Raw genomic sequence first — 22790 nt, forward strand, 5'->3', positions numbered from 1 at the left:
GAAAATGAATTGATGAAAAATAGACCCATGGGGTCCAGCATAATAAGCAGAAATAAAAACATTGTGTTTATGCAGCCAGAAAAAATTCACTGATTTATTGCTATTTGTAACAGATGTGATCAGTTTCTCTAAGCCAGTTGTATATTAAATGAATGTTACATGTTTATGGCAAACATATCTGGATTATAGCAAAACTTATTACAGTTTTATTTTTAAATTTATTATGTCAAGCTAAACAGCAGAATAACTATCAAATCAGTCAATCTCTATTACAGCCAAAGACCAGCATAAGAGGATGGAGTACAATCATTAATAAAAGTTTATAAGTATAATAAATAAATGGCATAAAACGCATACAGTATGTAAAAGCCATGTAAAATATGTAAATTAAAAACTAAAACTGTATATTAAAACATAAAAATATAAAAAAATTAAAAAGTCATAATCTCAAATAAGACATGGAATTATTAAAAAAGTACAAGGGAATATTAGAGAGGGGGGGAAGCACCCTATTTTGGCATATGGGTAACTACTGAGTCTAATTTATAATGTTGAGTCCCAAACTTGGGCCTCAAATCTTCATCACACAGATTTTTAGGGAACACAGAACTGGCAGTGCTGTAAATTGTAGCAAGGTTGGTATTCAAACATTTCAGGGAATGTCCCATGCAACCTGGATATTTTTGACATAGCTTTACAATAATACTATTATAAATGTTTATGGTACAGTTTATGGTACAGCACTGGAGAAGTATATGCTTTGTTGTTTTGATGTATTCAGAGATGCAGGAGCATAGTTGCTCCAAGTAGGGAGTTTTCCTTTATGGATCCTCAAGGATAGCTGAAGAGAAGGTATGGACCATCAAGGATGCTTAAGAGCTTCCATTTTGGGTGGGTATGCCATGAGGGAGTTACAAGCAACAAGTTACAGTCCTGCAGTCATAAATGGGAGGAGATGGGTGATAGGATATGTTGTGTTTGGGCCTGGGCCGGCTGCTGCTCCCATGTATGTGAGAGATGCGTCAACAGAGCGATTGTGAAAGTCTGGCTGACAGCCAGGAAAATTTGGCAGACAGCCCAGAGGATTTGGCAGATAGTGCAGAGAAGTTGGCAGACAGCCCAGGGGACTTGGCAGGCAGCCCATCGGATAGCCTCTCTTCTTTGGATTCGAATGCCGAACAGATAATCAATGTGCGTAGCCGTAGAGCAATGCAACGTAGGGCTCAATTAAGGGATTATCAACAGTGATTATGGTGTCACCTGTGTTTGGGTGTGGTTCACAGACTGAGGGTTGGGTGTGGTCCCCATAATGAGGGCTACAGTTACAAAAGGGAGTGGAGCCAAAGGCAAACCGTGGACGTTTATCTGTGTGGTTTGGGTGGCTTTGCTGTTCCCTGCTTTGAGATCTTTGGTCTGTGCGTTTGGATTCAACCCAGCAATGTCAGGCAAGTGGGCATTGGGAAACCTGTGAATCACTGCTTCTATCGTGCCTCATGAATTGGGAGAACTCCTGGAACTTTCCTGCTATGTGAACTTTGTATTTGGTTGCCTTTTCGCTCCACATCATGCACTTTGTATCTATCTGAACTTTCGCCTAGAACTGTGTTTTACTCCTGAAGAATAAGGACATTTTGTTTAGCGTTTCCTTTTGTGTTTGATACAATTTTGCTGTTTAGCACTGCCTGTGTGTGTCTGACCTTCTTTCCTGGACCCTTAATTATCGCCTGAGCCCCGTCAGGCAGAACAGGATAGATGAGAAGACTAATAGTAATAGTAATGCAGCCTTAGTGAATAGTTTGACAGTGGTGAGGGAATTATTTGTTTAGCAGAGTGATGGTGTTCGGGCAAAAAACTGTTCCCATATCTAGTTGTCTTGGAACGCAGTGCTCTACAGCGTCATTTTGAGGTTAGGAGTTGAAACAATTTATGTCCAGGATGAGAGGGGTCAGTAAATATTTTCATGGCCCTCTTTTTGATTCATGCAGTATATAGATCTTCAGTGGAAGGCAGGTTGGCAGTAATTGTTTTTTCTGCAGTTCTGATTATCCTCTGAAGTCTGTGTCTGTCTTGTTGGGTTGCAGTTATAGAGGTGCAGATGACAGACTCAATAAGCTTGTGTTTGAGACCCGAGTGCTGCTGTGGAGTAGGGTGAGCTCCTGTCCTTCGCTCCTGTTCCCAACTGGGCATCCCCCAGGCAATGATGACGTCAATGGCTTAATCCTTTCAACCTGGAAGTGTCTTGGTACTGCTGACATGAGTGCAATGCAATTACCTACAGAGGTTGTGACTTTTCATGCAGTTTAAACAAAGGCTAGGTAGGGATGCTTTCATTTGGATTTTTTAACTGAGTGGGGTGATTGGACTCAGTGGTCCGTTCCAAGAGTCTGTGACGTTGTAGAGATTATATGATTTTTGCATGACCATGCATTTCAAACATCTTAAGCCTTATTTCTAATATTTGGTATACTTGACTCTGAGATTTGAACTGGATATGTTTGGGTTTGAAGTATTTATCCTTTAAAACATTGTGTGGATAAGGTATTGAGCGAAGCCTAAGTCTTTCAGTTATCACTTTAACACTGAATGAAGAGAATGAAAGTTCATGTTGGATGTCTTAGAAAGGACAGAAGTGCCTCGGCGCTATGAAAAGTTATTGCAGTAGGAAGCTTGGAAAATAAATTTTTAGAGACACCAGAAGTCTGCTTTTAAAAGCCTGTTTTTATGATGTTGTAACGTTGTTTGCATTTTCCTTGCAATTTTTCAAGGCTGATGAAATGTTTGATCTATATCTTAGATAAATTTTATTATGTTACCCTTAAAACTCAGAAGAGATTTCTGTTAGTGGCAACATAAATCTAAAATTTGCTTTCTACCTTATAGCAGTTACATAGACGTTTTAGTTTGCTGAACAGCTTTTATTACATTATGCTTTCTCTTCTGATATTCATAGAACTAGTCAAGAGAACATGTAAAGATAGACAGCCCACTGAATAATTTTTGTTTGTTAAACTTTACCCTTCAATCAACAATTAATACTTTGTTTAAAAGAATTGAATAAATATGAAACATATTATTCAGCATTAAATGAGCATATTTCTTGTTTTTCCCTCATTAGTGGCAAACAGAATAGTTCATTAGGAAAACAGCATTTAAGTCTCCACTTCCTTATGTTTATCCTATTAACCTCTCCACTGACTGATAAGTTACAGTAAATAGACTTACCGTAGTTACATTTTTATCAGAAATTGTTCAAAAGATGAAATATAAATCTGAAATAAGATGATAGCTTTTTATCATGAGTATTAGCAGGATCAGCTAGACTGGAACTGTATGCCTAAATTATCTGAGAGTTACTTGAATTGCAGTAGGATAGTTAGAAATGGAATAAATTTCCGGTAAACAAAACTATTTAGTTCTTTACAGGCAAAAACGTTGATTAAATGTTTTAAAATAACAATTAACACAGGAATTTTTGTATTCTAGTTCGGGGAGTTGGAAAAATAGATGCTACAAGTACGCAACAAGAAAAACCCAAAATGGGGAAGACAAAATGTAGGTGCCTATAGTATCTCTGCAAAATTCTGTGCTGTTTTTCAATGTAGGGCCTTAGGAATTATGACACTCATATATTAGCAGCATACAAAGAGCCAAAAAAAAAAAAAGGCATGCAGAAAAACGTACAGCAACAGCACAAAACCTAAATTGTCACACATAGATATAAAACATTAATCTTCCTTGGGTGAGTGACTTGGCATTGATTGATACAGAGATTATATTATCTTATTACTTGGACTGCTCTTTATAGGTACATCATAATATACAATTATGTTAACTTTAAATGTTATAAGTAATGCGTGAAAGCAATCCTAAACCTTCAAGGTCAGCGGCAGGGCGATAAAACTCCACTAAATGAAGCTTATGTCCTAGGAAATAAATAACAATTTCTGAGCAATTTTTCAAGCCATCAGCAATTTAGTGCAATAGGACATTAAGGAGACAGCTTGGGAATCAATGAATCCACCGCCAATTTGCTTTCTTTAGACAAACCGATCAGCTATATCAACTGAATTAGTAGCTGAGTAATACAGCTGGTGCCATATTACTTTATTTGGGTGGAAGTGAGCAATGAAGATGGATGTAACGTTTGGGGAGTAAATGATCGGTTAAAAGTGGAAACGGGGATGGCCAAAAACCCTCTGGAGGATATGCTACCTCTGGAGGGTAGCAAAACTCTATGCTCTGAGACAGGGGTGGGTTGCTCTTACCTGCTGCTACCGGGGCTTCTTGCATGCATGCACGTGTTTTGCACGTGTGTATGCATGTATCCCTAGTGTGCTTTTGCTTCCACAGGAAGCAAAAACTTGCTGAAATCTCACGCTTCTGCACATGCACGGAAACAAAGTATCGCCGACCTCTCTCTCATGAACAACCCCCCCCCCCCCAAAAAAAAATTTAAAGGAAAAAGATGGTGGCGCCCAAAGGACTGGCACCGGAGCAGTCGCGCATGAATTTCACAATTTGGCGACTGCTATCAGTGCACAGCCACCTACTGCACTGATAGCAACCCATCACTGCTCTGAGAACTAGGAAATATTTCCCAATTCTCCATTTTGACATCAATAAGAAATATATCACAATTTTTTTCTAACATGGCTAAGTAGGCAGTGAAAATTTATTTTCTCATTGATTGGGCCATCAACGTTATTATTTAACTGAGCGTACTTACTGGAGCAGATTTAAAGCAGAGACTATAATGCGTTGCTTCAATAAATAATGCTTAATTTATTAACATATACTCAATTTATGAACATTATATCATACTGGATGTTTGAAAGGTTCTTTTTTAAAAAAAAATATGGCCTACTGTATCTAATGAAATTAGGTTTCCAGAAATGCTGAAATAAAATAATATACTGGTGTATGGTTTGAATAACGTAATTGATTGGTTAGATATCATCAGGTTATTGTTGATTATTGATTTGTTCTTAACCTGGTCTTTCATCGGTGCATTTATTGCGACTGAAACTGAGTCCATCTACCTTGCTATTGGTCATCCTGGGTTTTTTTCATTCCTTCTACCTTTCCCAGCATAAGAGTCCCAGCATAAGACCATCCTCCAAAGAGCTCAGTCTTTGCAAAATGTGATCAAAGTAGGACAATTGTGTTTCCTTTATCTCATATATCTTATATATTTTCTTTCTTTCATATATCTTCTCTTCTATTTTAACTTTTATCCTTATATATATTACTTCATGTTTATTTTCTTCCTGTGTATTTGTGTATTGGACAAATGAATAAATAAATAAATAAATAAATTTGAATCTGATCACTTGTGCCTTGAATAAGAGCTCTGGGTGGATTGGTTTGATGGTCCACTTCTTTGTTTTCTTCACTGCTGTCCATGGTATTTTGAAATACAGTGGAACCTCGACATACGAGCAGCTCTACTTACGAGCTACTCGAGATACGAGCTGGGAGAGGAGAGAAATTTTTGCTCGACTCCCGAGCTCAAATCCGGGATACGAGCCGAGAAGAGCCGGGCTGGCTTGCTTTGCTTCCTTCCCGAGCTGATGCAGAGCCGAATAAAGCGTCACGCCCCCCTGACGCTTTCGGCGGCTTCCGAAGCGACTCTGGGCTCTTTTGCCGCCAAAAGCGTCAGGGGGGCGTGACGCTTTGTTCGAGTGGCTCACTCCGGAAAGGAAGGAAAGTAAACCAGCCCGGCTCTTCTCGGCTCCTATCCTGGCAGTTGGTGAGTGGAGAGGCGGTTGCCTCCCCTGCTGCCCCACTCTGGGGGTCCTTGGCTTCTGCTGGGGGTGGGGGGGTCCGCGCACATCGAAGAGGCACCTCTCGCCTTCTGCCGCTGGCCGCCCGCCGTGCCGCTTTCCTTCTTCCCATCGCGCCTTCCAAAGCAGCGCTGGGCGAAAGAGAGCGGGTGGCCAGCAGCAGAAGGCGAGAGATGCCTCTTCGTGCGCTCGATCTCGGGGGTTGGGGGCGAGCTTGCCACCAGGCTCGGCTGGGGGGGGCTTGGCTTCTGCTAGGGGGCGGCGGTGGCCGGGTCCGGCTCCCGCCGCTGACGCGCCCCTCTGACGGTGTTCGGCGGCTTCCAAAGCACAGGGAAGCCACCCCCGCTCGGCAATCGGCCGGGCGGCATTGCTGGCGTTCCAGGCGAGCCGCCCGGCATAAGCAGCGGTTTCGTGGGTGCTGGCAAGCCCCCAGGTCGGATGCAGTCTTTTAAAACAGCCCCGCCGCTTCTCCGCTGACTCCTGAAGCCAAAAGCCAAAGGCGAACTTCCGCGCTTCAGGAGTCAGCTGAGAAGCGGCAGGGCTGTTTTAAAAGACTGCAGCCGACCTGGGGGACTTGCCATCACCCACCCCCCACCCCCCAACTCGGAACCGCGGCGGTGGAGGAAGGCGAATGCGGCTTGGAAGCTGGGAGGGGGGCGGAAGAGCTAAGTGGCCAAAGACGTTCCGCCCCCCTCCCAGCTTCCAAGCGGCGAAGTAACGTGAAGGATTGGAAAGCTGAAAACGCCCAGTTTCAGCTTTCCAATCCTTCACGTTACTTCGCCGCTAAATCGTGTGGCACCGAACATGCTTTGGGGGTTTAGCTGGGGAGGAGAAGTAGCACCTTCCAAACCCCCAAAGCATGTTCGGTGCCACACGATTTAGCCAGGAAAGGAGCGAAGGAACGTGGAGGATTGGGGAGCTGAAAACGCCTGGTTTCAGCTTTCCAATCCTTCATGTTACTTCGCCGCTTGGAAGCTGGGAGGGGGGGCGGAACGTCTTTGGCCACTTAGCTCTTCCGTCCCCCTCCCAGCTTCCAAGCGGCGAAGTAACGTGAAGGATTGGAAAGCTGAAACCAGGCGTTTTCAGCTCCCCAATCCTCCATGTTCCTTCGCTCCTTTCCTGGCTAAATCGTGTGGCACCGAACATGCTTTGGGGGTTTAGCTGGGGAGGAGAAGTAGCACCTTCCAAACCCCCAAAGCATGTTCGCTGCCACACGCGAGCGATCCGAGAGTCCAGGAGGGGGAGAGAAAGAGAAAGAGAGAGGGGGGAGAGAGAGAAAGAGAGGGATAGAAAGAGAGAGAGAGTGAGAGATGCTCAGTGAGCCTTTCTTTGAAGTTGCCTTTCTTTCTTTCTTTCTTTCTTTCTTTCTTTCTTTCTTTCTTGCTCTTTTTCTTTCTCTCTTTTACCTTCCCTTCCTCTATTTCTTCTTTTCTTTCTCCTTCCCACCTTCTTCCCTCCCTCCCTCCCTTCACTCATTCCTCTCTTACTCTCCCCTTTCATAAGTTTCCTTGCTTCCTGCCTCTGTTCCTGTCCCTTCCCCCTTTCTTTCTTTCTTTCTTGCTCTTTTTCTTTCTCTCTTTTACCATCCCTTTTTCTATTTCTTATTTTCTTTCTCCTTCCCACCTTCTTCCCTCCCTCCCTTCACTCATTCCTCTCTTACTCTCCCCTTTCATAAGTTTCCTTGCTTCCTTCCTCTGTTCCTGTCCTTCCCCCTTTCTTTCTTTCTTTCTTTCTTGCTCTTTTTCTTTCTCTCTTTTACCTTCCCTTCCTCTATTTCTTCTTTTCTTTCTCCTTCCCACCTTCTTCCCTCCCTCCCTCCCTTCACTCATTCCTCTCTTACTCTCCCCTTTCATAAGTTTCCTTGCTTCCTGCCTCTGTTCCTGTCCCTTCCCCCTTTCTTTCTTTCTTTCTTTCTTTCTTTCTTTCTTTCTTTCTTTCTTTCTTTCTTGCTCTTTTTCTCTCTCTTTTACCTTCCCTTCCTCTATTTCTTCTTTTCTTTCTCCTTCCCATCTTCTTCCCTCCCTCCCTCCCTTCACTCATTCCTCTCTTACTCTCCCCTTTCATAAGTTTCCTTGCTTCCTGCCTCTGTTCCTGTCCCTTCCCCCTTTCTTTCTTTCTTTCTTTCTTTCTTTCTTTCTTTCTTTCTTTCTTTCTTTCTTGCTCTTTTTCTTTCTCTCTTTTACCTTCCCTTCCTCTATTTCTTCTTTTCTTTCTCCTTCCCACCTTCTTCCCTCCCTCCCTCCCTCCCCTCATTCCTCTCTTACTCTCCCCTTTCATAAGTTTCCTTGCTTCCTGCCTCTGTTCCTGTCCCTTCCCCCTTTCTTTCTTTCTTTCTTTCTTTCTTTCTTTCTTTCTTTCTTTCTTTCTTTCTTGCTCTTTTTCTTTCTCTCTTTTACCTTCCCTTCCTCTATTTCTTCTTTTCTTTCTCCTTCCCACCTTCTTCCATCCCTCCCTCCCTTCACTCATTCCTCTCTTACTCTCCCCTTTCATAAGTTTCCTTGCTTCCTTCCTCTGTTCCTGTCCCTTCCCTCTTTCCTTCCTTCCCACCCTCCGTCCATTCATTCACCCATTCCTCTCTTGATCGCTTAAAGCCGGTCCCTGGTGCAAAAAGGGTTGGGGACCTCTGTCCTACAGGATTGGGTGGCAGAGAAGTTGAACATATGTAAATTTAAAAGTTTAAGAAAGTTTACAAGTTAAGTGAAAGAAGCTTCATTATTCATTTATATATACATGTACATTTCTTCATTAAAAACATGTCTTTCTGCATAATTTAGACTAACTTTGTGAGTTTTTTGAGGGCTGGAACCAATTAAAATTATTTACATTAATTCCTATGGGGAAAAGTCGTTCGAGATAAGAGCTGCTCGACTTAAGAGCCCAGGTCCGGAACGAATTAAACTCTTATCTCGAGGTACCACTGTAGAAGTTTTCTCCAAGACAAAAATTCAAAAGTGTCAATAACTCTTCTTATTCTGTTTCTTCAACGTCCAATTTTCATTTCCATGAAGAATCATAGGGGCTAGCATTGCTTGCGGGTTTCTGACCTTTATAGATGTAGACTTATAACTGCATCTGAATATTTTTTCCAAGCCTTTTATAGCTGTTGTAACAAGTGCTAATCTGTGGCTTACTTCTTGACTGCTTGCTCCTTTAGTGTTGATCCTAAAAGGCAGAAGGTATCCAGCACTTCAATAGCTTAATTGATAATTCAATGAGATTAACTTTTCTACCTGTGCTCATTGTTGTGTTTTTGTTTTCATTTCATTTTAATCCTTTCCCCCCCATTGTGGTGCTTTATTTTTATTACGAGGACTTGCAGATCCTTTGCAGTTTTCCCTATCAAGGTAATGCCATCAACATAGTGTCAATCAACCAATGTGTCAATCAACCAATAATAACCTTTTGGTATTTATTCTTGTCTGTTGCTAAGCAAGTTGTCTAGTGAGTTGTGCTCCATTTTACAGCCTTTTATGCCATTGTTGTTTAGCAAATTACTGCAGTTATTAAATGGATCAAATGGTTGTTAAGTGAATCTGGGTTTCCCGTTGACTTTGCTTGTCAGAAGGTTGCAAAGAGTGATCCCATGAAACCGGAACACTTCAACCATCATAAATAGGGGTCAGTTGCCAAGCATTTGAATTTTTATTATGACTGTGAGGATGCTGCAGCGGTCGTCATAAGTGTGAAAAACAGTCATAAGTTACTTTCTTCCATTGTAACTTTGAATGGCCACTAAATGATTGGTTGTAAGTGGTGTTCAGTCTGTACTAAAAATAGTAAAAATCTGAGAAATGTAGAGCCAGGATTCAAAGAACTAATCATATTCCATAAAGATATAGCACATGCTCTTCAGAAAAGAAATTCTGTCATTATAGTAAGAACTACTTGCTAAATCTCCCATGTCTCAATGGTGTCCTATCATTTCATGTTGGGTAATTGATTACATGTATTTGCAATCCATAAGTTTGAAGCTTGTTTCAGTATAGATCCATAACTGAAATTTGGTCATTATACATTAACAATATAGCTCTTATTTCAGATTGTTTATTGCATTTTTGCTTCCAGGTGATTGAAATTAACATTCATGTTTCTTTCTTGCAGTCACAACACTCAAACAACATCCTGGGATCATCCTAAAATGTCTGAACTATTCCAATCACTATGTAAGTGCCCTTAAAATTAAAGCCTCTCCATATGCAAAAGTGCAATTTATGACACATGAGCAGGATACAAGTTACCCTATACCAGTGATGGCAACCCTTATTCGCCTTACGTGCCCATACCCAAAATGTAATGCCCTCTCTAAGCTCCACCTTTATTATGTTTATGTTCAGTCGGACTGAGTGTGTATGATTGTGTAGCAGATAAGTTTTTTACAACAATATATTTTTAAATTATTTTTAAAAAAATTTTAACATTAGATTTATATTTATATTGCATTGCTGTTATGTTGTGAGCCGCCCTGAGTCTTCGGACAGGGGCGGCATACAAATCTAATAAATACTACTACTACTACTACTACTACCTACTACTACTACTACTACTACTACTACTACTACTAATAATAATAGTTGTTATTGTTGTTGTTATTATTATTATTATTATTATTATTATTATTATTATTATTATTATTATTTCCACCCCCTGTGGTCCCCACGCATGCGCACAAACCCCTGTGTTGCGCCCTTGCTCATGCACAGAGGCCTCACTGAATCCTCCGGACTTCCGGTAGACCCTTTGGGCTGTTTTTCGCTGTCTCCAGGGTTCAGGAAAGCCTCCTGAAGCCTGGGAACAGCAAAAAATGGCTGTAAGGAATATAATTTGGTTAGTGCTTCTTTAATAATACATTCAAGGTATAAGAACTACATTATAGCAATAGGACTTAGACTTCTATATTGCTTCACAGTGCTTTACAGTTCTCTCTAAGCAATTTACAGAATCAGCATATTCCCCCTAACAATCTAGGTCCTCGTTTTACCAACCTTGGAAGGATGGAAGGCTGAGTCAATTTTGAGCTGGTCAGAATTGAACTCTTGGCAGTTGGCAGAATTCATCTGCAATATGGCATTCTAACCCCTGCGCCACCATGGCTCTTTTATGACTTTTAGAATCTAGAGTTGTAGAATGGTTAAGGTGCTGAGTTTAGGACTAGAGAACTTGGTTTCAAATCTACCTCAGTATATGTTTTGAAAAAGCAAAACCAGTACAATAGAATGAGCATGTTTAAAAGTTATAGACTATCCCAGTTAATCTTTTTTAAAAAGAGTTTTAAAAATTATATTTGTTAATTTATTAGGTACTTTAATCTATCTCATATGCATAACACTCTTTGCTCCCCCTGACCTGTATCATTCCAATTGAAATCCTATATCCTATAAGCATTGCATGTATCTCAGGAAGTGTACTATGTCTGCCCAACCTTTTTCTTTTTTTACAAAAGGAAAAAATGAAAGAAGGAACATTATATATGCCTTTTCAATTTTCTGGAGAAAAATCTGGAAATAAACGTTCTAGGTATAGCAATCAAAGTTTTCTGTACAATGCATTATTAACTCTTCTTATCTAGCTGTTGAAATTAAGAATCATGCAGTTAGAGATTGATCATGTGGCCCATTTATTTATTTTATTTTATTTGTTGAACATGTATTAGATAACAAGTGTAAGTATAAACTTGGTCATGAATACAAGTAAATGGAGACAGTGGGTCAGGGACAGTAGGCACGATGGTGATCTTATGCATATGCCCCCTTTTACGGATCTCTTAGGAATAGGGTGAGGTCCATGGTAGGCAGTTTAAGGTTGAAATTGTGGGGTTTTGAGGAAGTAACAACAGAGTCAGGTAGAACATTTCAGGCATTGACTTCTCTGTTGCTGAAGTCGTATTTTCTGCAATCTCATTTGGACTGGTTTATTTTGAGTTTGTAACTATTGTTTGCCCGTGCATCAATGAGAGTGAAACTGAAGAAGTCATTGCTAGGTAGGACATTGTAGCAAACAGTTTTGTTTACTGTACTTAATCTGACCTAATGGGAAGTTGCTTCCAATATGTGTTTATCAAAGTTTTGAGTCTGAAGACTTGGAACTGTGAAAGCTTCTACTAGGAACCTCTGAGGACCTTTTCAAAAATATGCCACGGAGAGGACTGGTACTAAAAATCATAGTCTCATGTATTTCTGAAAGGGTTAGGATTGGCCACTGGAGCATCTCCAAGGGCTGTCTGTCACTAAAAAAGAAACACCTTCACTATATTTGCCTTAATTTGCATTGTATCAGATCAATTCACTTTTACTCTGGGTTCATCTATTACTTTGTTCTCCACTGCACTGCTCAGAGAGTCCAACGTGGGTAATACTTCAGCCTTATTGGCAGGGACTGAGTTAAAAATTAGCATAATTATTATGTCCCGCCCACCACTGCCCCCTCTTAGCCAGTTTTAAAAACTCAGTCATAGTGTAGGGACTATGAGTTTTGTTCTCTCCAGTTAGGAGATAAATGTTTAATAAATATATGTTTTTGTTTCTTTAAATAATAATCTTTTCTTCTCTCCTTTTATCCCTCTCTACAGGATGACAGCAGGAGTTCCTGGATTGAGAGCCTCTGCCCTCTGGGGTATCGTTCTCCAACTCTACACCCCTGAGAAGCCTCTGCTCCCCGGAGCAAGCTTTGCTGACAGGGTGCACTGGTATGGGGTCCCTGACGTGAGCGATAAAACCCCCCCTGCCTCTCACCTAGACCCAGATACCTACTTGGGTGGCCGGCGCGAGGCAGCACCTCCGGATCGGGTTTTATCCCGAGTGAGAGGAGTCCCGGCTGCCTCGATTCCTCTGCAAGCCTGGATCAGCTGTTTAGCGGCAAAAAAGACTGCCGTTTGAAACGCGGTGGCGGTGAGGCTTGGAATGGCCGATTGAGGAGTTTTGTCGCCCCCATCAGCTGTTTGGCGGTCAGGAGATGCCGCCGACGGAGCGAACAGCATGGGGAGCAATAAATTGCCGAGAAGGGGCTGTGCGGTCGCCCCAGAGCTAATTGGCAGAAGGGCAGATTATGGGGGCTCCGATCCTCCTTGTCTCGTAACGGGACATTTTTTCCTCCTACAATGACATCACGGCCGCCATTTTAGAGGCAAGTGACTCAGCTCCCCGTGAGGAAGCAACGGCCGCCATTTTGGGCTGACAATGGTTACCATGGCAATGAGGTCAGGAGACAGACTTCTTGAGCCAGAGGCCAATCAGCCACTAGGGGGCGATGACGCACTTTTTAGGCGTCGCATTGCCCTAGTCACTCAGCAATCTTCTGGCATCGTGAAAGCCTTTCTCTTGCTGTCTGTGAGTAATTACAGTGATCCCTCGATTAGCACGGTCTCGATTAGTGCGAAACGCTACAACACGGTTTTTCACAAAATATTAATTAAACAATACTCCACGGTTTTTTTGCTATACCACGGTTTTTCCCACCCGATGACGTCATACGTCATCACCAAGAGTCACTTCTCTGTCTCTTTCTCTTTCTTTCCTGTCACTATGCTTCAATCATTTTCTCATTTCTCTTTTTTCTCCCCTTTTTTCTATCATTTCTCTCTCTCTTTCTTCCTCTCTCACACTCTTATTCCTTGTGTGAGGCAACATAAATGTTTACATTGTGTCCAGAGTAATTCCAGTCTTGAAATTGGACAGCAGATGGACACCTGGGGATTATAATTCATGTGATCTGAAAACCCAATTCGGGATGTTCGATTTTGACATTCCAAGCTGTTTCGGATTTGATAGGCTAAAAACTAATTTGAGGAAGGGCTTGTCGTCCTTGGGGCTGGACAGAGCAGCTGAGCCCAAAGCAGCCTTATTAAAAAATAAACTACACATTTCTTCAACAATTAACTCTCCCAAATCTACTTTTATGAGGGCAGCAGCAGCGGTGGCTGCATTTTTATGGTTCCCTGTGCCCCCTCTTTCGGACGTTGCTGTCCCAAGAACTCCTCTTTTCATTTGACCCCCCCCCTCCACTAAATGGAATGTGTCACCAGCAGAGATTTCGTTGGGAGACGGGAGACACGCGCAGGATCCCCCCTTCCCCAGCAGTCATTTTCTTCCCCACGTAGCAAGGTCTCTTGTTGCCTTCTTAGCTTGGGGTTCCCTCGGTTCGGAATCGGGTCTCTTTCTAGCGATCTGTGTGCTTTCTTTTGTTGATTTTCCAAACTGGTAACTAGTTGGGGAGCTGTTGGGGAGGGCTCTGCCGGGAAGGCCTCTCAGCTGCAGAGCTGAATGGGGGCGGAGGCAACAGCGGAGCCCGGCGCTGGGGCCATGCGAGGCTGTTCATCCAGGGGGGCGTGGACTGGCAAGTCGCCCTCCTTTCTCTTTCTCAAGATCGCTTGCCGCTTGCCTATTGCAGCGAAGGAGGCGAAGCAAGGCTCCAAGCTGCAAAGCGGCAAGCGGCAAGCGATCTTGGGGATTCCCCTTTGCCTGGGCGGCGGGAAGACCAAGGGAAGGTTCCTTCAGCCGCCCAACACCTGATCCGCTCCGCAGCGCGGCAGCAGCGAGGAGCCGAAGATGGGGTTTCCCCTTTGCCTTTACCCCATCTTCGGCTCCTCGCTGCTTCCGCGCTGCGGAGCAGATCAGCTGTTGGGCGGCTGAAGGAACTTTCCCTTGGTCTTCCCCGCCGCCCACACGCAAACTCCACCATCTGCGCATGTGCGGCCATGAAAAAAATGGCGCACATGCGCAGATGGTGGTTTTTACTTCCGCATCCAGTATAACGCGGAAATCGGTTAGCGCGGGAGGTCTTGGAACATAACCCCCGCGCTAACCGAGAGATCACTGTATATGATTATGTCGCAGTTACCACAAACTGCCTCTAGTGAGCCTACAGTTCCCTCAACAAATAAAGGGAAGGACAAGACTCATAGCAAATCTAAGGGGAAATCTTCCCAGTCCTCAGCCTTAAAGGAGGCTGAGAAGAAAATTAAGGCCCTGGAAGCCCAGTTGGAGTTGACCAGGACTAGGAAGGGCCCTAGCCCCTCAGCCAGTCTTCCCCCACGTCAGCAGAGCCCCTCGGTCTCGGAGACTCCAGTGGAGGGCTTTCACTTCACAGATGCAGGGGGATTATCACCTGATCGCCCTTTAAGTGCACCACCTGCAGAGGGTTTTCAGAGGGCAGAATGGTCCAGACCAGCTGTACAGCCAAGGTCTCAACCACCTCCAGCTGCAGCAGCCACATTCACACCAACTGCAGCGGGCCTTAGAGGACCCATGGATAACTGGCAAACGATGTCTCCATCCTTGCAGGACATGATTGCCTCGGCTTACTCGCAGGGCATCGCAGTGGGCGCCCAACAGAGGCCTTCTCCTATTCCTAGACCTAGCAGACAGGATCCTTGGACTGTGCCAGAGGTTGCCACATCTGTACACGATTCCTTTCAGGAGGATCAGGGCCTTGGTGAGATGCCCATGGACCAGGAAGATGAGCTATCCGGAGATGAGGCCACCTTACCTGAGCAACCTCCACTAGCAGGCCTATTCAAGCAGTCTCTCTTCAGACTTTTGTTGAATAAGGCCAAGGACACCTTGACTCCTGACAACACAGCAAAGCCAGCAGCCCAAGATGTGGGCATCATGCCAGTGGCTAGGCTCATCAACGAGCCCCAGAAGGAGTCTGAGTACATTCCTGCAATCCCCATTTTTGCAGAGAACATCAAAAAGCCCTGGCAGCAGCCAACTGCAGCCCTAGGTCCCTCTGCCTGGGACAGAAGATTCTACACTTTTGACCCAGAGGTGGAGGATTTGCTCCAGTATCCCACGGTAGATACACCGGTAACATCCCTGATGTCCAATGCACTCGTGCCATCGGATATGGCAGATGGACTGAAACCAGAGGATAGGAGGGCGGAGAATATGACCAGAAGAATTCATCTGTTGACAGCTTGGTCCCTCAGAGCGGCATCAGCCGCCTCTTTCTTTAACAGAGCCTCCATCCTATGGTTAAAGGACATGCTAACCAGGCTAGGCCCTGAGGATGCCAGGCTCCGCCAAGATGTGAATAAACTAATAGCTACTACAGAGTTCTCCGCGGATGCCACCTTAGCGGCAGCTAGGTTCTCCTCCCGTGCCTTGGCATCAAACCTGTCAGCTCGATGCCTGATTTGGCTCCGTTCGTGGCAAGCAGACGCCAAATCAAAATGGCGTCTCGCGGCAGCCCCGTACCAGGGCTCTAAGCTCTTTGGCGAATCTCTTGACACGGTCCTCATTGAGGACAGGGACAAGAAAAAAGTTTTACCACGATCAGCGAGGCACCAGGACAGGCGGGGAGCCCCTTATTACCGCAGGCAGTCCTTTCGTTCGGACCCCACCTCAACTTCATCCCCGGTCACAAGACCTTACGGACAGGGGGCCTATACGCCCACCTATCGTACAGACCGAGGAGGCTATGGGAACAGAAGCCAACAGTTCCAACAATCCCGTAGGCCATTTCGAGGGGGCAATAGGGGAGGCTACCGCAAACAGAAGTGACTCCTCCCAGGACAATCCCATCGGTGGGCGCCTGCAGTGCTTCACCGACTTTTGGGAGTCCATATCCACAGACGTTTGGGTTTTGGACACAGTTGCTCAAGGCCTTCAACTAAGATTTCTACACCGGCCCCCCAACAGGTTTATAGAAACCTCATTGAATCAACCACAAAAGCGATCCATTATCCTGCAGGAGGTTCAACACCTCCTGGACATAGGAGCGATAGAGCCTGTGCAAATACATCAAGAGACACTGGGGTTCTATTCCATCGTGTTTGTGGTCCCCAAGTCTTCCGGCGGCTGCCGCCTAATCTTAAACCTGAAACAGCTGAACCTTTACATCAGGTACCAACACTTCAAAATGCATTCCCTGCACACTATACTAGTGGCCATCCGCCACCGGGACTGGATGACCTCCATCGATCTCAAGGAGGCATACCTCCATGTCCCGGTCCATCCACAACATCGACAATTCCTCCGCTTCTCTCTTCTCAACCAGCACTTCCAGTACAAGGCCATGCCCTTCGGTTTGTCTTCAGCCCCGAGGACATTCACCAAAATTTTGGACACTCTAACAGCGAGCCTCAGGGCTCAATCCATCCATCTTCTAGCATACCTAGACAACGTTATCATTCTCTCCAGAAGCCCTCAACAAGCCAGACAATACCTCTCCCGGACAATAGATTCGCTAGAGAGGGCAGGTTTCACCATCAACCGAGCCAAGAGTCATCTAGAGCCAACTATGCGCCTGCTCCATCTGGGCGCCATAATAGATTCCTCGACAGGCCTAGTCTTCCTCTCATCAGAGAGGAGGCAGAAGATAAGGGCACTGGTTCGTTCCATCTCCCGTCACAACAGAACCTCCCTAGCACAGCTGTCACAACTGCTAGGGATGTTCATCTCTTGTATCAACATCGTTCCTTGGGTCCGGCTTCACGCTCGCCCCCTTCAATGGTTCCTCCTCCCCTTCCAAAAGGCTCGCCTCAGCAATTCAAAAAGACAAGTGCACCTGACCACAACAGTTCGCCTTTCCCTCACGTGGTGGACCTCACCAGCCTTAACCAAGGGTTCCCCCTTCTTGGCTCACCAGGAGGTGACGATAACTACCGACACAAGTCTTTCCGGCTGGGGGGCGCACTCGGGGACAGGTGGCCCAGGGCAGGTGGTCCCCAAAAGACTTGGAGGATCCCAATATCAACAGACTGGAGTTACGAGCGGTGTTCAAAGCTCTACAGTCGTTCACGGACATGGTAGAGGGCCAACATGTCCTAATCTTAATAGACAATGTGGCGACAAGGGCACATGTGAACCACCAAGGTGGCACACGCTCAGACCGCCTGATGCAGGAGGCCCACAAGCTAATGTCATGGGCAGAAAGACATCTAGCATCGATCCGAGCGGAGCATATCTCAGGACCTCTTTGCCACGCAACACAACTGGCAATTGCCCAGATTCTTCTCCCAATTTCCGACACCAGAGGCCGAGCAGGTCAATGCACTGCTATCACCATGGCCCAGGGGGCTTCTGTACGCTTTTCCCCCAGTCTGTCTATTGCACAAGGTGGTGGCCAAGATCATTTCCGAGGAGGTGGAAATCCTCCTCGTAGCTCCATACTGGCCCAGGCGCCCTTGGTTTGCCGACCTGATGGGGTTGTCAATCTTACCACCATGGAGAATCCCGCTTCAACGGCTGGTCCTGACACAGGGATCAATAGTACATCCAGACCCACAGTGGTGGAAGCTTGCCGTGTGGAGATTGAAAGGAACCGCATGAGAGAGAAACAGGTTCCAGAAAGTGTCATTAACACCATTCAAGCAGCACGGCGACCATCAACGACACGTATTTACCAGGCTACCTGGGCGGCATACTGCACCTTTTGCAGAGCTCAGGGAATCACACCCTCGTCATCCTCAGTACTACATCTCCTGGAATTCCTCCAGAAAGGCCTAGACCAGGGGTTGGCGCCCAACACACTCCGCCGACAGGTGGCGGCTATAGCAACAATTCTCCGACCAGACCCGTTTTGCCCAATTTCTCATCACCCTTGGGTGAAGGACTTCCTACGAGGAGCGGCAAACCTGTCTCCTCCTGTCATACGCCACTTTCCATCCTGGGACTTACCATTGGTTCTAAGGGCGTTAACAGGACCCCCCTTTGAACCTTTGAGGGAAGTATCACTTCGTTTTCTCTCAGTAAAAGTGGCTTTCCTAGTGGCCATCACATCGGCCCGTAGGGTCTCGGAGCTTGCAGCACTATCGGTTCGGCCGGACCTCTGTGTTTTTCATCCAGATAGAGTGACTCTGCGTCTGGACCCCTGTTTTATACCCAAGGTTAACACCAGGTTTCACAGAGCCCAGGACATTGTCCTACCAGACTTTTGCACCCATGGCTCTCACCTATCAGAGCTGCGGTGGCATAAGGTGGACGTTAGAAGAGCAGTTAAGATTTAAATCCGCCGCACTAGCACCTTCCGAAAGTCGGAGGCCCTCTTTGTGTCCTTTCTCCCTTCCTCAATGGAAGGAAAAGTTTCATCTAAGACCATCAGCAGATGGATCAGGACTTGTATCATCGAAGCCTATCGATCCACAGCAACACCCTTACCGGGCAGGATTACAGCCCACTCTACCCGAAGCGCGGCTACCACAGCCGCTTGGACTACGCAGGCACCAATTGAGGACATTTGCAGGGCAGCTACCTGGGCTGCCCCTACGACCTTTATCAGACACTACCGCCTGGACTCTTTTGCTTCAACGGAGGCAGCCTTCGGCAGAAGAGTGCTACAGAGAGTTTGTGTTCCAGCGCCCCTGGTCCGGCCTATCCCTCCCTAAAATGTGGCTTGGGTATATCCCACGTTGGACTCTCTGAACAGTGCAGTGGAGAAGAACCGTTGAACTTACCTGAACGGTCTTCTCGCTGCACTGCAAAGAGAGTCCAAACCCGCCCGGCCTTTTGGCCCAGGTGCACAGTTTCTTGAAGGTTACAGTTGTTAAATAAAAGTTTTTGTTCCTTGCTATTCCTTCGTTTTTATCACTGGCTAAGAGGGGGCAGTGGTGGGCGGGACATAATAATTATGCTAATTTTTAACTCAGTCCCTGCCAATAAGGCTGAAGTATTACCCACGTTGGACTCTCTTCGCAGTGCAGCGAGAAGACCGTTCAGGTAAGTTCAACGGTTCTTCTGATCAATTTTTGAAATACAGTCCTTAGTATGCCTGTTCAGGGCTTGTTACACATCTCCATGTTACAGAAACTAGCCTGTTTTGTATTATAACATAAATTGTTTTTTCTCATCTGAATCCATTCATGCAAATGTTACCATAAAGTTCAAATAAATGTTAAACAGCTGCCATTATAGGATCATTTTTTCTGAACAGCAACTAACTTTAAATCTCTCATTTGATTACTTGTGTTGCATTCCTTTTTTCTCTTAATTTAAATTAATTAAGAAAGAATCAACTATTGATTGATGCACTATTGATGCATTTTGTTAAAACCGACAATAAATGCTTGATGGTATTGGGTTAATGCTTCCTTAGAATATATTAACTTTCTCTTCTTTGGCTTTTTTTTTTAGCTGATTTGAACAATGTACGCTTTTCTGCTTACCGTACAGCCATCAAAATTCGGAGGCTACAAAAAGCTTTGCGTTGTGAGTGTACTTTTTAAATTCATTACTGTATTATTTTTATTGTCTCTGAAATCAAAGTTATCCTGAAGAATCTGGAGATAGTTTCTTAAGCTGCAGATGTTGATATTCAAAATGGTAATTCTAATCACTCCCACCCTGAATCACTCTTCACCAAATTGGCATCACTTGTGTCATTGTTTTCGAATGACAGCGACTCATACTCTTAGATCTTTGAGTTGAAATGCCTGGAAGGCACATGTCATGGACTGACTGCTTTACAAAGATTCAGAAACTGCAGTTGTTCCCAAATGCAACAGCCCAGCTGCTGATGGGAGTAAGCTGCTGCAGAGGCATAACAACTGCTGTGGAATCCATCCATATTCTGCATTTAACCAGAGGCAAAATGCTTTTAAACTGTTCCTTGGGTGAAATTTGTTGAACTGGACTTAGAGACAATTCTTCTTGGTAATTGTCCCCATTCCTTAAAGCATCTTTCGTCAGAGGTCCAAAATGGCTCTTTTTATACTGTCATCCTGGAAGGCTTTTAAAATTATTTTATTTTGTGAGTCTCCAGAGTTTAATGGCGTGCTTGCATGCCATTGCTGGTAGGATGAGATATTAGCTTTATTTATTTGAGTTTTATATTAGTTTATGACCATTTATGTTGCTATGGCTGATTTGTTTTTATGAATGCAATTCATCCATATATCCAAAAAGAATATAAATCATTTTGAATTTCATGGTATACAAACTGTAAATGAGTAAATAAATAACAAACATGGTGCCCAAGAAACGCATTGGTGGTACAGTTTCAAGCAATTAAGGTAGGTGATAGATAAATAAATGAGAAGAAGAGGGCAAGATTGTATAGAAAGAGCTATTCCCAAATCCTTTTGGAGCAAAATATCTGTTGGGGGAGGAAAAAAATTAGATGCCACCTCATATTAGCATGCAACAGGGAAATTCCTTTGCTGTTTGCTGAAAAAATGATTAACACGTATAGTTACATCTTTTAGCGAGCAAAATCATTTTGGATTTTGTAGGTTTCACTTTTAAAACCTACAAAACCTCATGGTTGTAGGTTTCACTTTTAAATAAATACATATTTTTCCCCCTTTTAAAAAAGTAATTCCTGCATCTGCAGAACATAATCTCTCAAGAGATTACACAAAATTGGGTAGCAAGAGGGGTATTTGACTAATGCTAACATCATTGAAACATTCAAATATACCTAGAAATCCACAGCTGTCTTTTTCATTTTCTCAGCTGTCTATTTTATTTTGCTTAGCCGCAGCCAAATCTTTTGCTTTTCTTCTATCATGTATTACACTGACAATTTATGTTCACAAAGGCGAATCAGGTTTCAAAAAGCTATCAACTTGGTATTTATACAGATAGCTGAAACTGCCATAGTATATTCATTTCTGTATTGCATAGTGTGAATGCAGTCATAGGGATAATTAAATGGAAATCCACTACAGAAATCCTCCCATAATATATAGTTCAATAAAGTAAACAAAAAGCAATTTTATTCTCATTTACCTATATGCACAATGGCACACGCTAAAATAAAATTTGTGTGGCCAGCTCTCTAAATAAGAAACATCTCACATTGAACAATGTCACCAAAAATGTAAAACTTGAAATATATAAAAACCATTTGGATAGACAGAGAGTCAATTAGTTTATTTATTTAATTATTTGTTAGTCTTACTTGTATGCCACCCAATTCCCAAAGGACTCCGGGCAGCTTCCAGCAAGAACACATTTTTTTTAAAAAAAAACAGTTTAAAATACTTAATTAAAAACCTTGATAACACATACATAACTCTCACTTTCACTCATGGCTGGATCAAGACAATATGGATCAAGACAATATTTCATTTGATCAATGGCCCCCGGCCTGCCAAAAGAACCAGATGTTTTATAGTTAGCTTGGTCTAGTGCAGGGATAGGCAAAATTGGCTCTTGTATGACTTGTGGACTTCAACTCCCAGAATTCCTGAGCCTATCATGCTAGCTCAGGAATTCTGGGAGTTGAAGTTCACATGTCATACAAGAGCCAACTTTGCCTACCCCTGGTCTAGTGGTTAACACCAGGTTAGAAAGCAGAAGAACATGAGTTCTAGGCCTGCTTTAGCCATGAAAGCCAGCTTGGTGACCAAACTCTGTCTCAGCTCAATTTATCTCACAGGATTATTATTGTGAAGGAAATAGGAGGATAAAGGTGTGTTGGATATATTTGCCACTTTGAGTTATTTGAAAAAAAATTATAGAGGCAATAAACAAGCAAACAAGCAAGCAAACAAACAAACAAATAGAAAAGCATAGAAAATCTGTTGTCTGATATTGGCTGGCAACTATCAAATCTTGAACCAATGTGTTCTTGGACTTCTGTTATTTTAAACAAAACCTCTCTGATTGTTCAGTGAGACATCTTTTGAGATAAAAAATGGCACTAGAATCATTGAAACATCAAGGGTTTTGTAGACAGATAATGAAGGAAAGATAGTGGTGAGACACTTCTGGCATTGAGAACTAGGTTAATCACACTTTTATTGTTAGTTTCCGTCTTCCCAGAAAAAAAACAATGTAAGGTTTCCCTGTTCACAGATAAATTACTGGAAATCTCTTTAGCACTGACGGTTGTGCAGAATGACTATAAATGACCGAGGTCAAAAATCTTGTTTGGCTGCTAGGCCTCACTGAATCCAAATCCAATTTTGTTCTTTTAAACTAATCTCTCTGAAGCAGAAAAGCTAACAGGTGTTCTTTTCTTTTACTTTCCAACAGCTCTGACAATAAAATATTTTATAATCTCTGCGCAGAAATAAGCAGTCACTATATTAGTTATCAAATGTATTGCGTTCAACAGTAGATGGTTAAA

The 22790-nt window shown here is 43.7% G+C and overlaps 1 protein-coding gene across 1 annotated transcript in view; it reads left to right on the forward strand.

The window, feature by feature from the left end:
* Nucleotides 1-22790, forward strand: part of UTRN (utrophin) — a 463318-nt gene that overhangs the window by 378861 nt on the left and 61667 nt on the right. Inside the window, 3 exon segments of the mRNA XM_070733661.1 lie at nucleotides 3484-3552; nucleotides 9885-9946; nucleotides 19850-19924. Of these exon segments, the coding sequence (XP_070589762.1) occupies nucleotides 3484-3552; nucleotides 9885-9946; nucleotides 19850-19924 (206 nt within the window).

This window comes from Erythrolamprus reginae, chromosome 1, assembly GCF_031021105.1.
Source record: "Erythrolamprus reginae isolate rEryReg1 chromosome 1, rEryReg1.hap1, whole genome shotgun sequence".
NCBI lineage: Eukaryota > Metazoa > Chordata > Lepidosauria > Squamata > Dipsadidae > Erythrolamprus > Erythrolamprus reginae.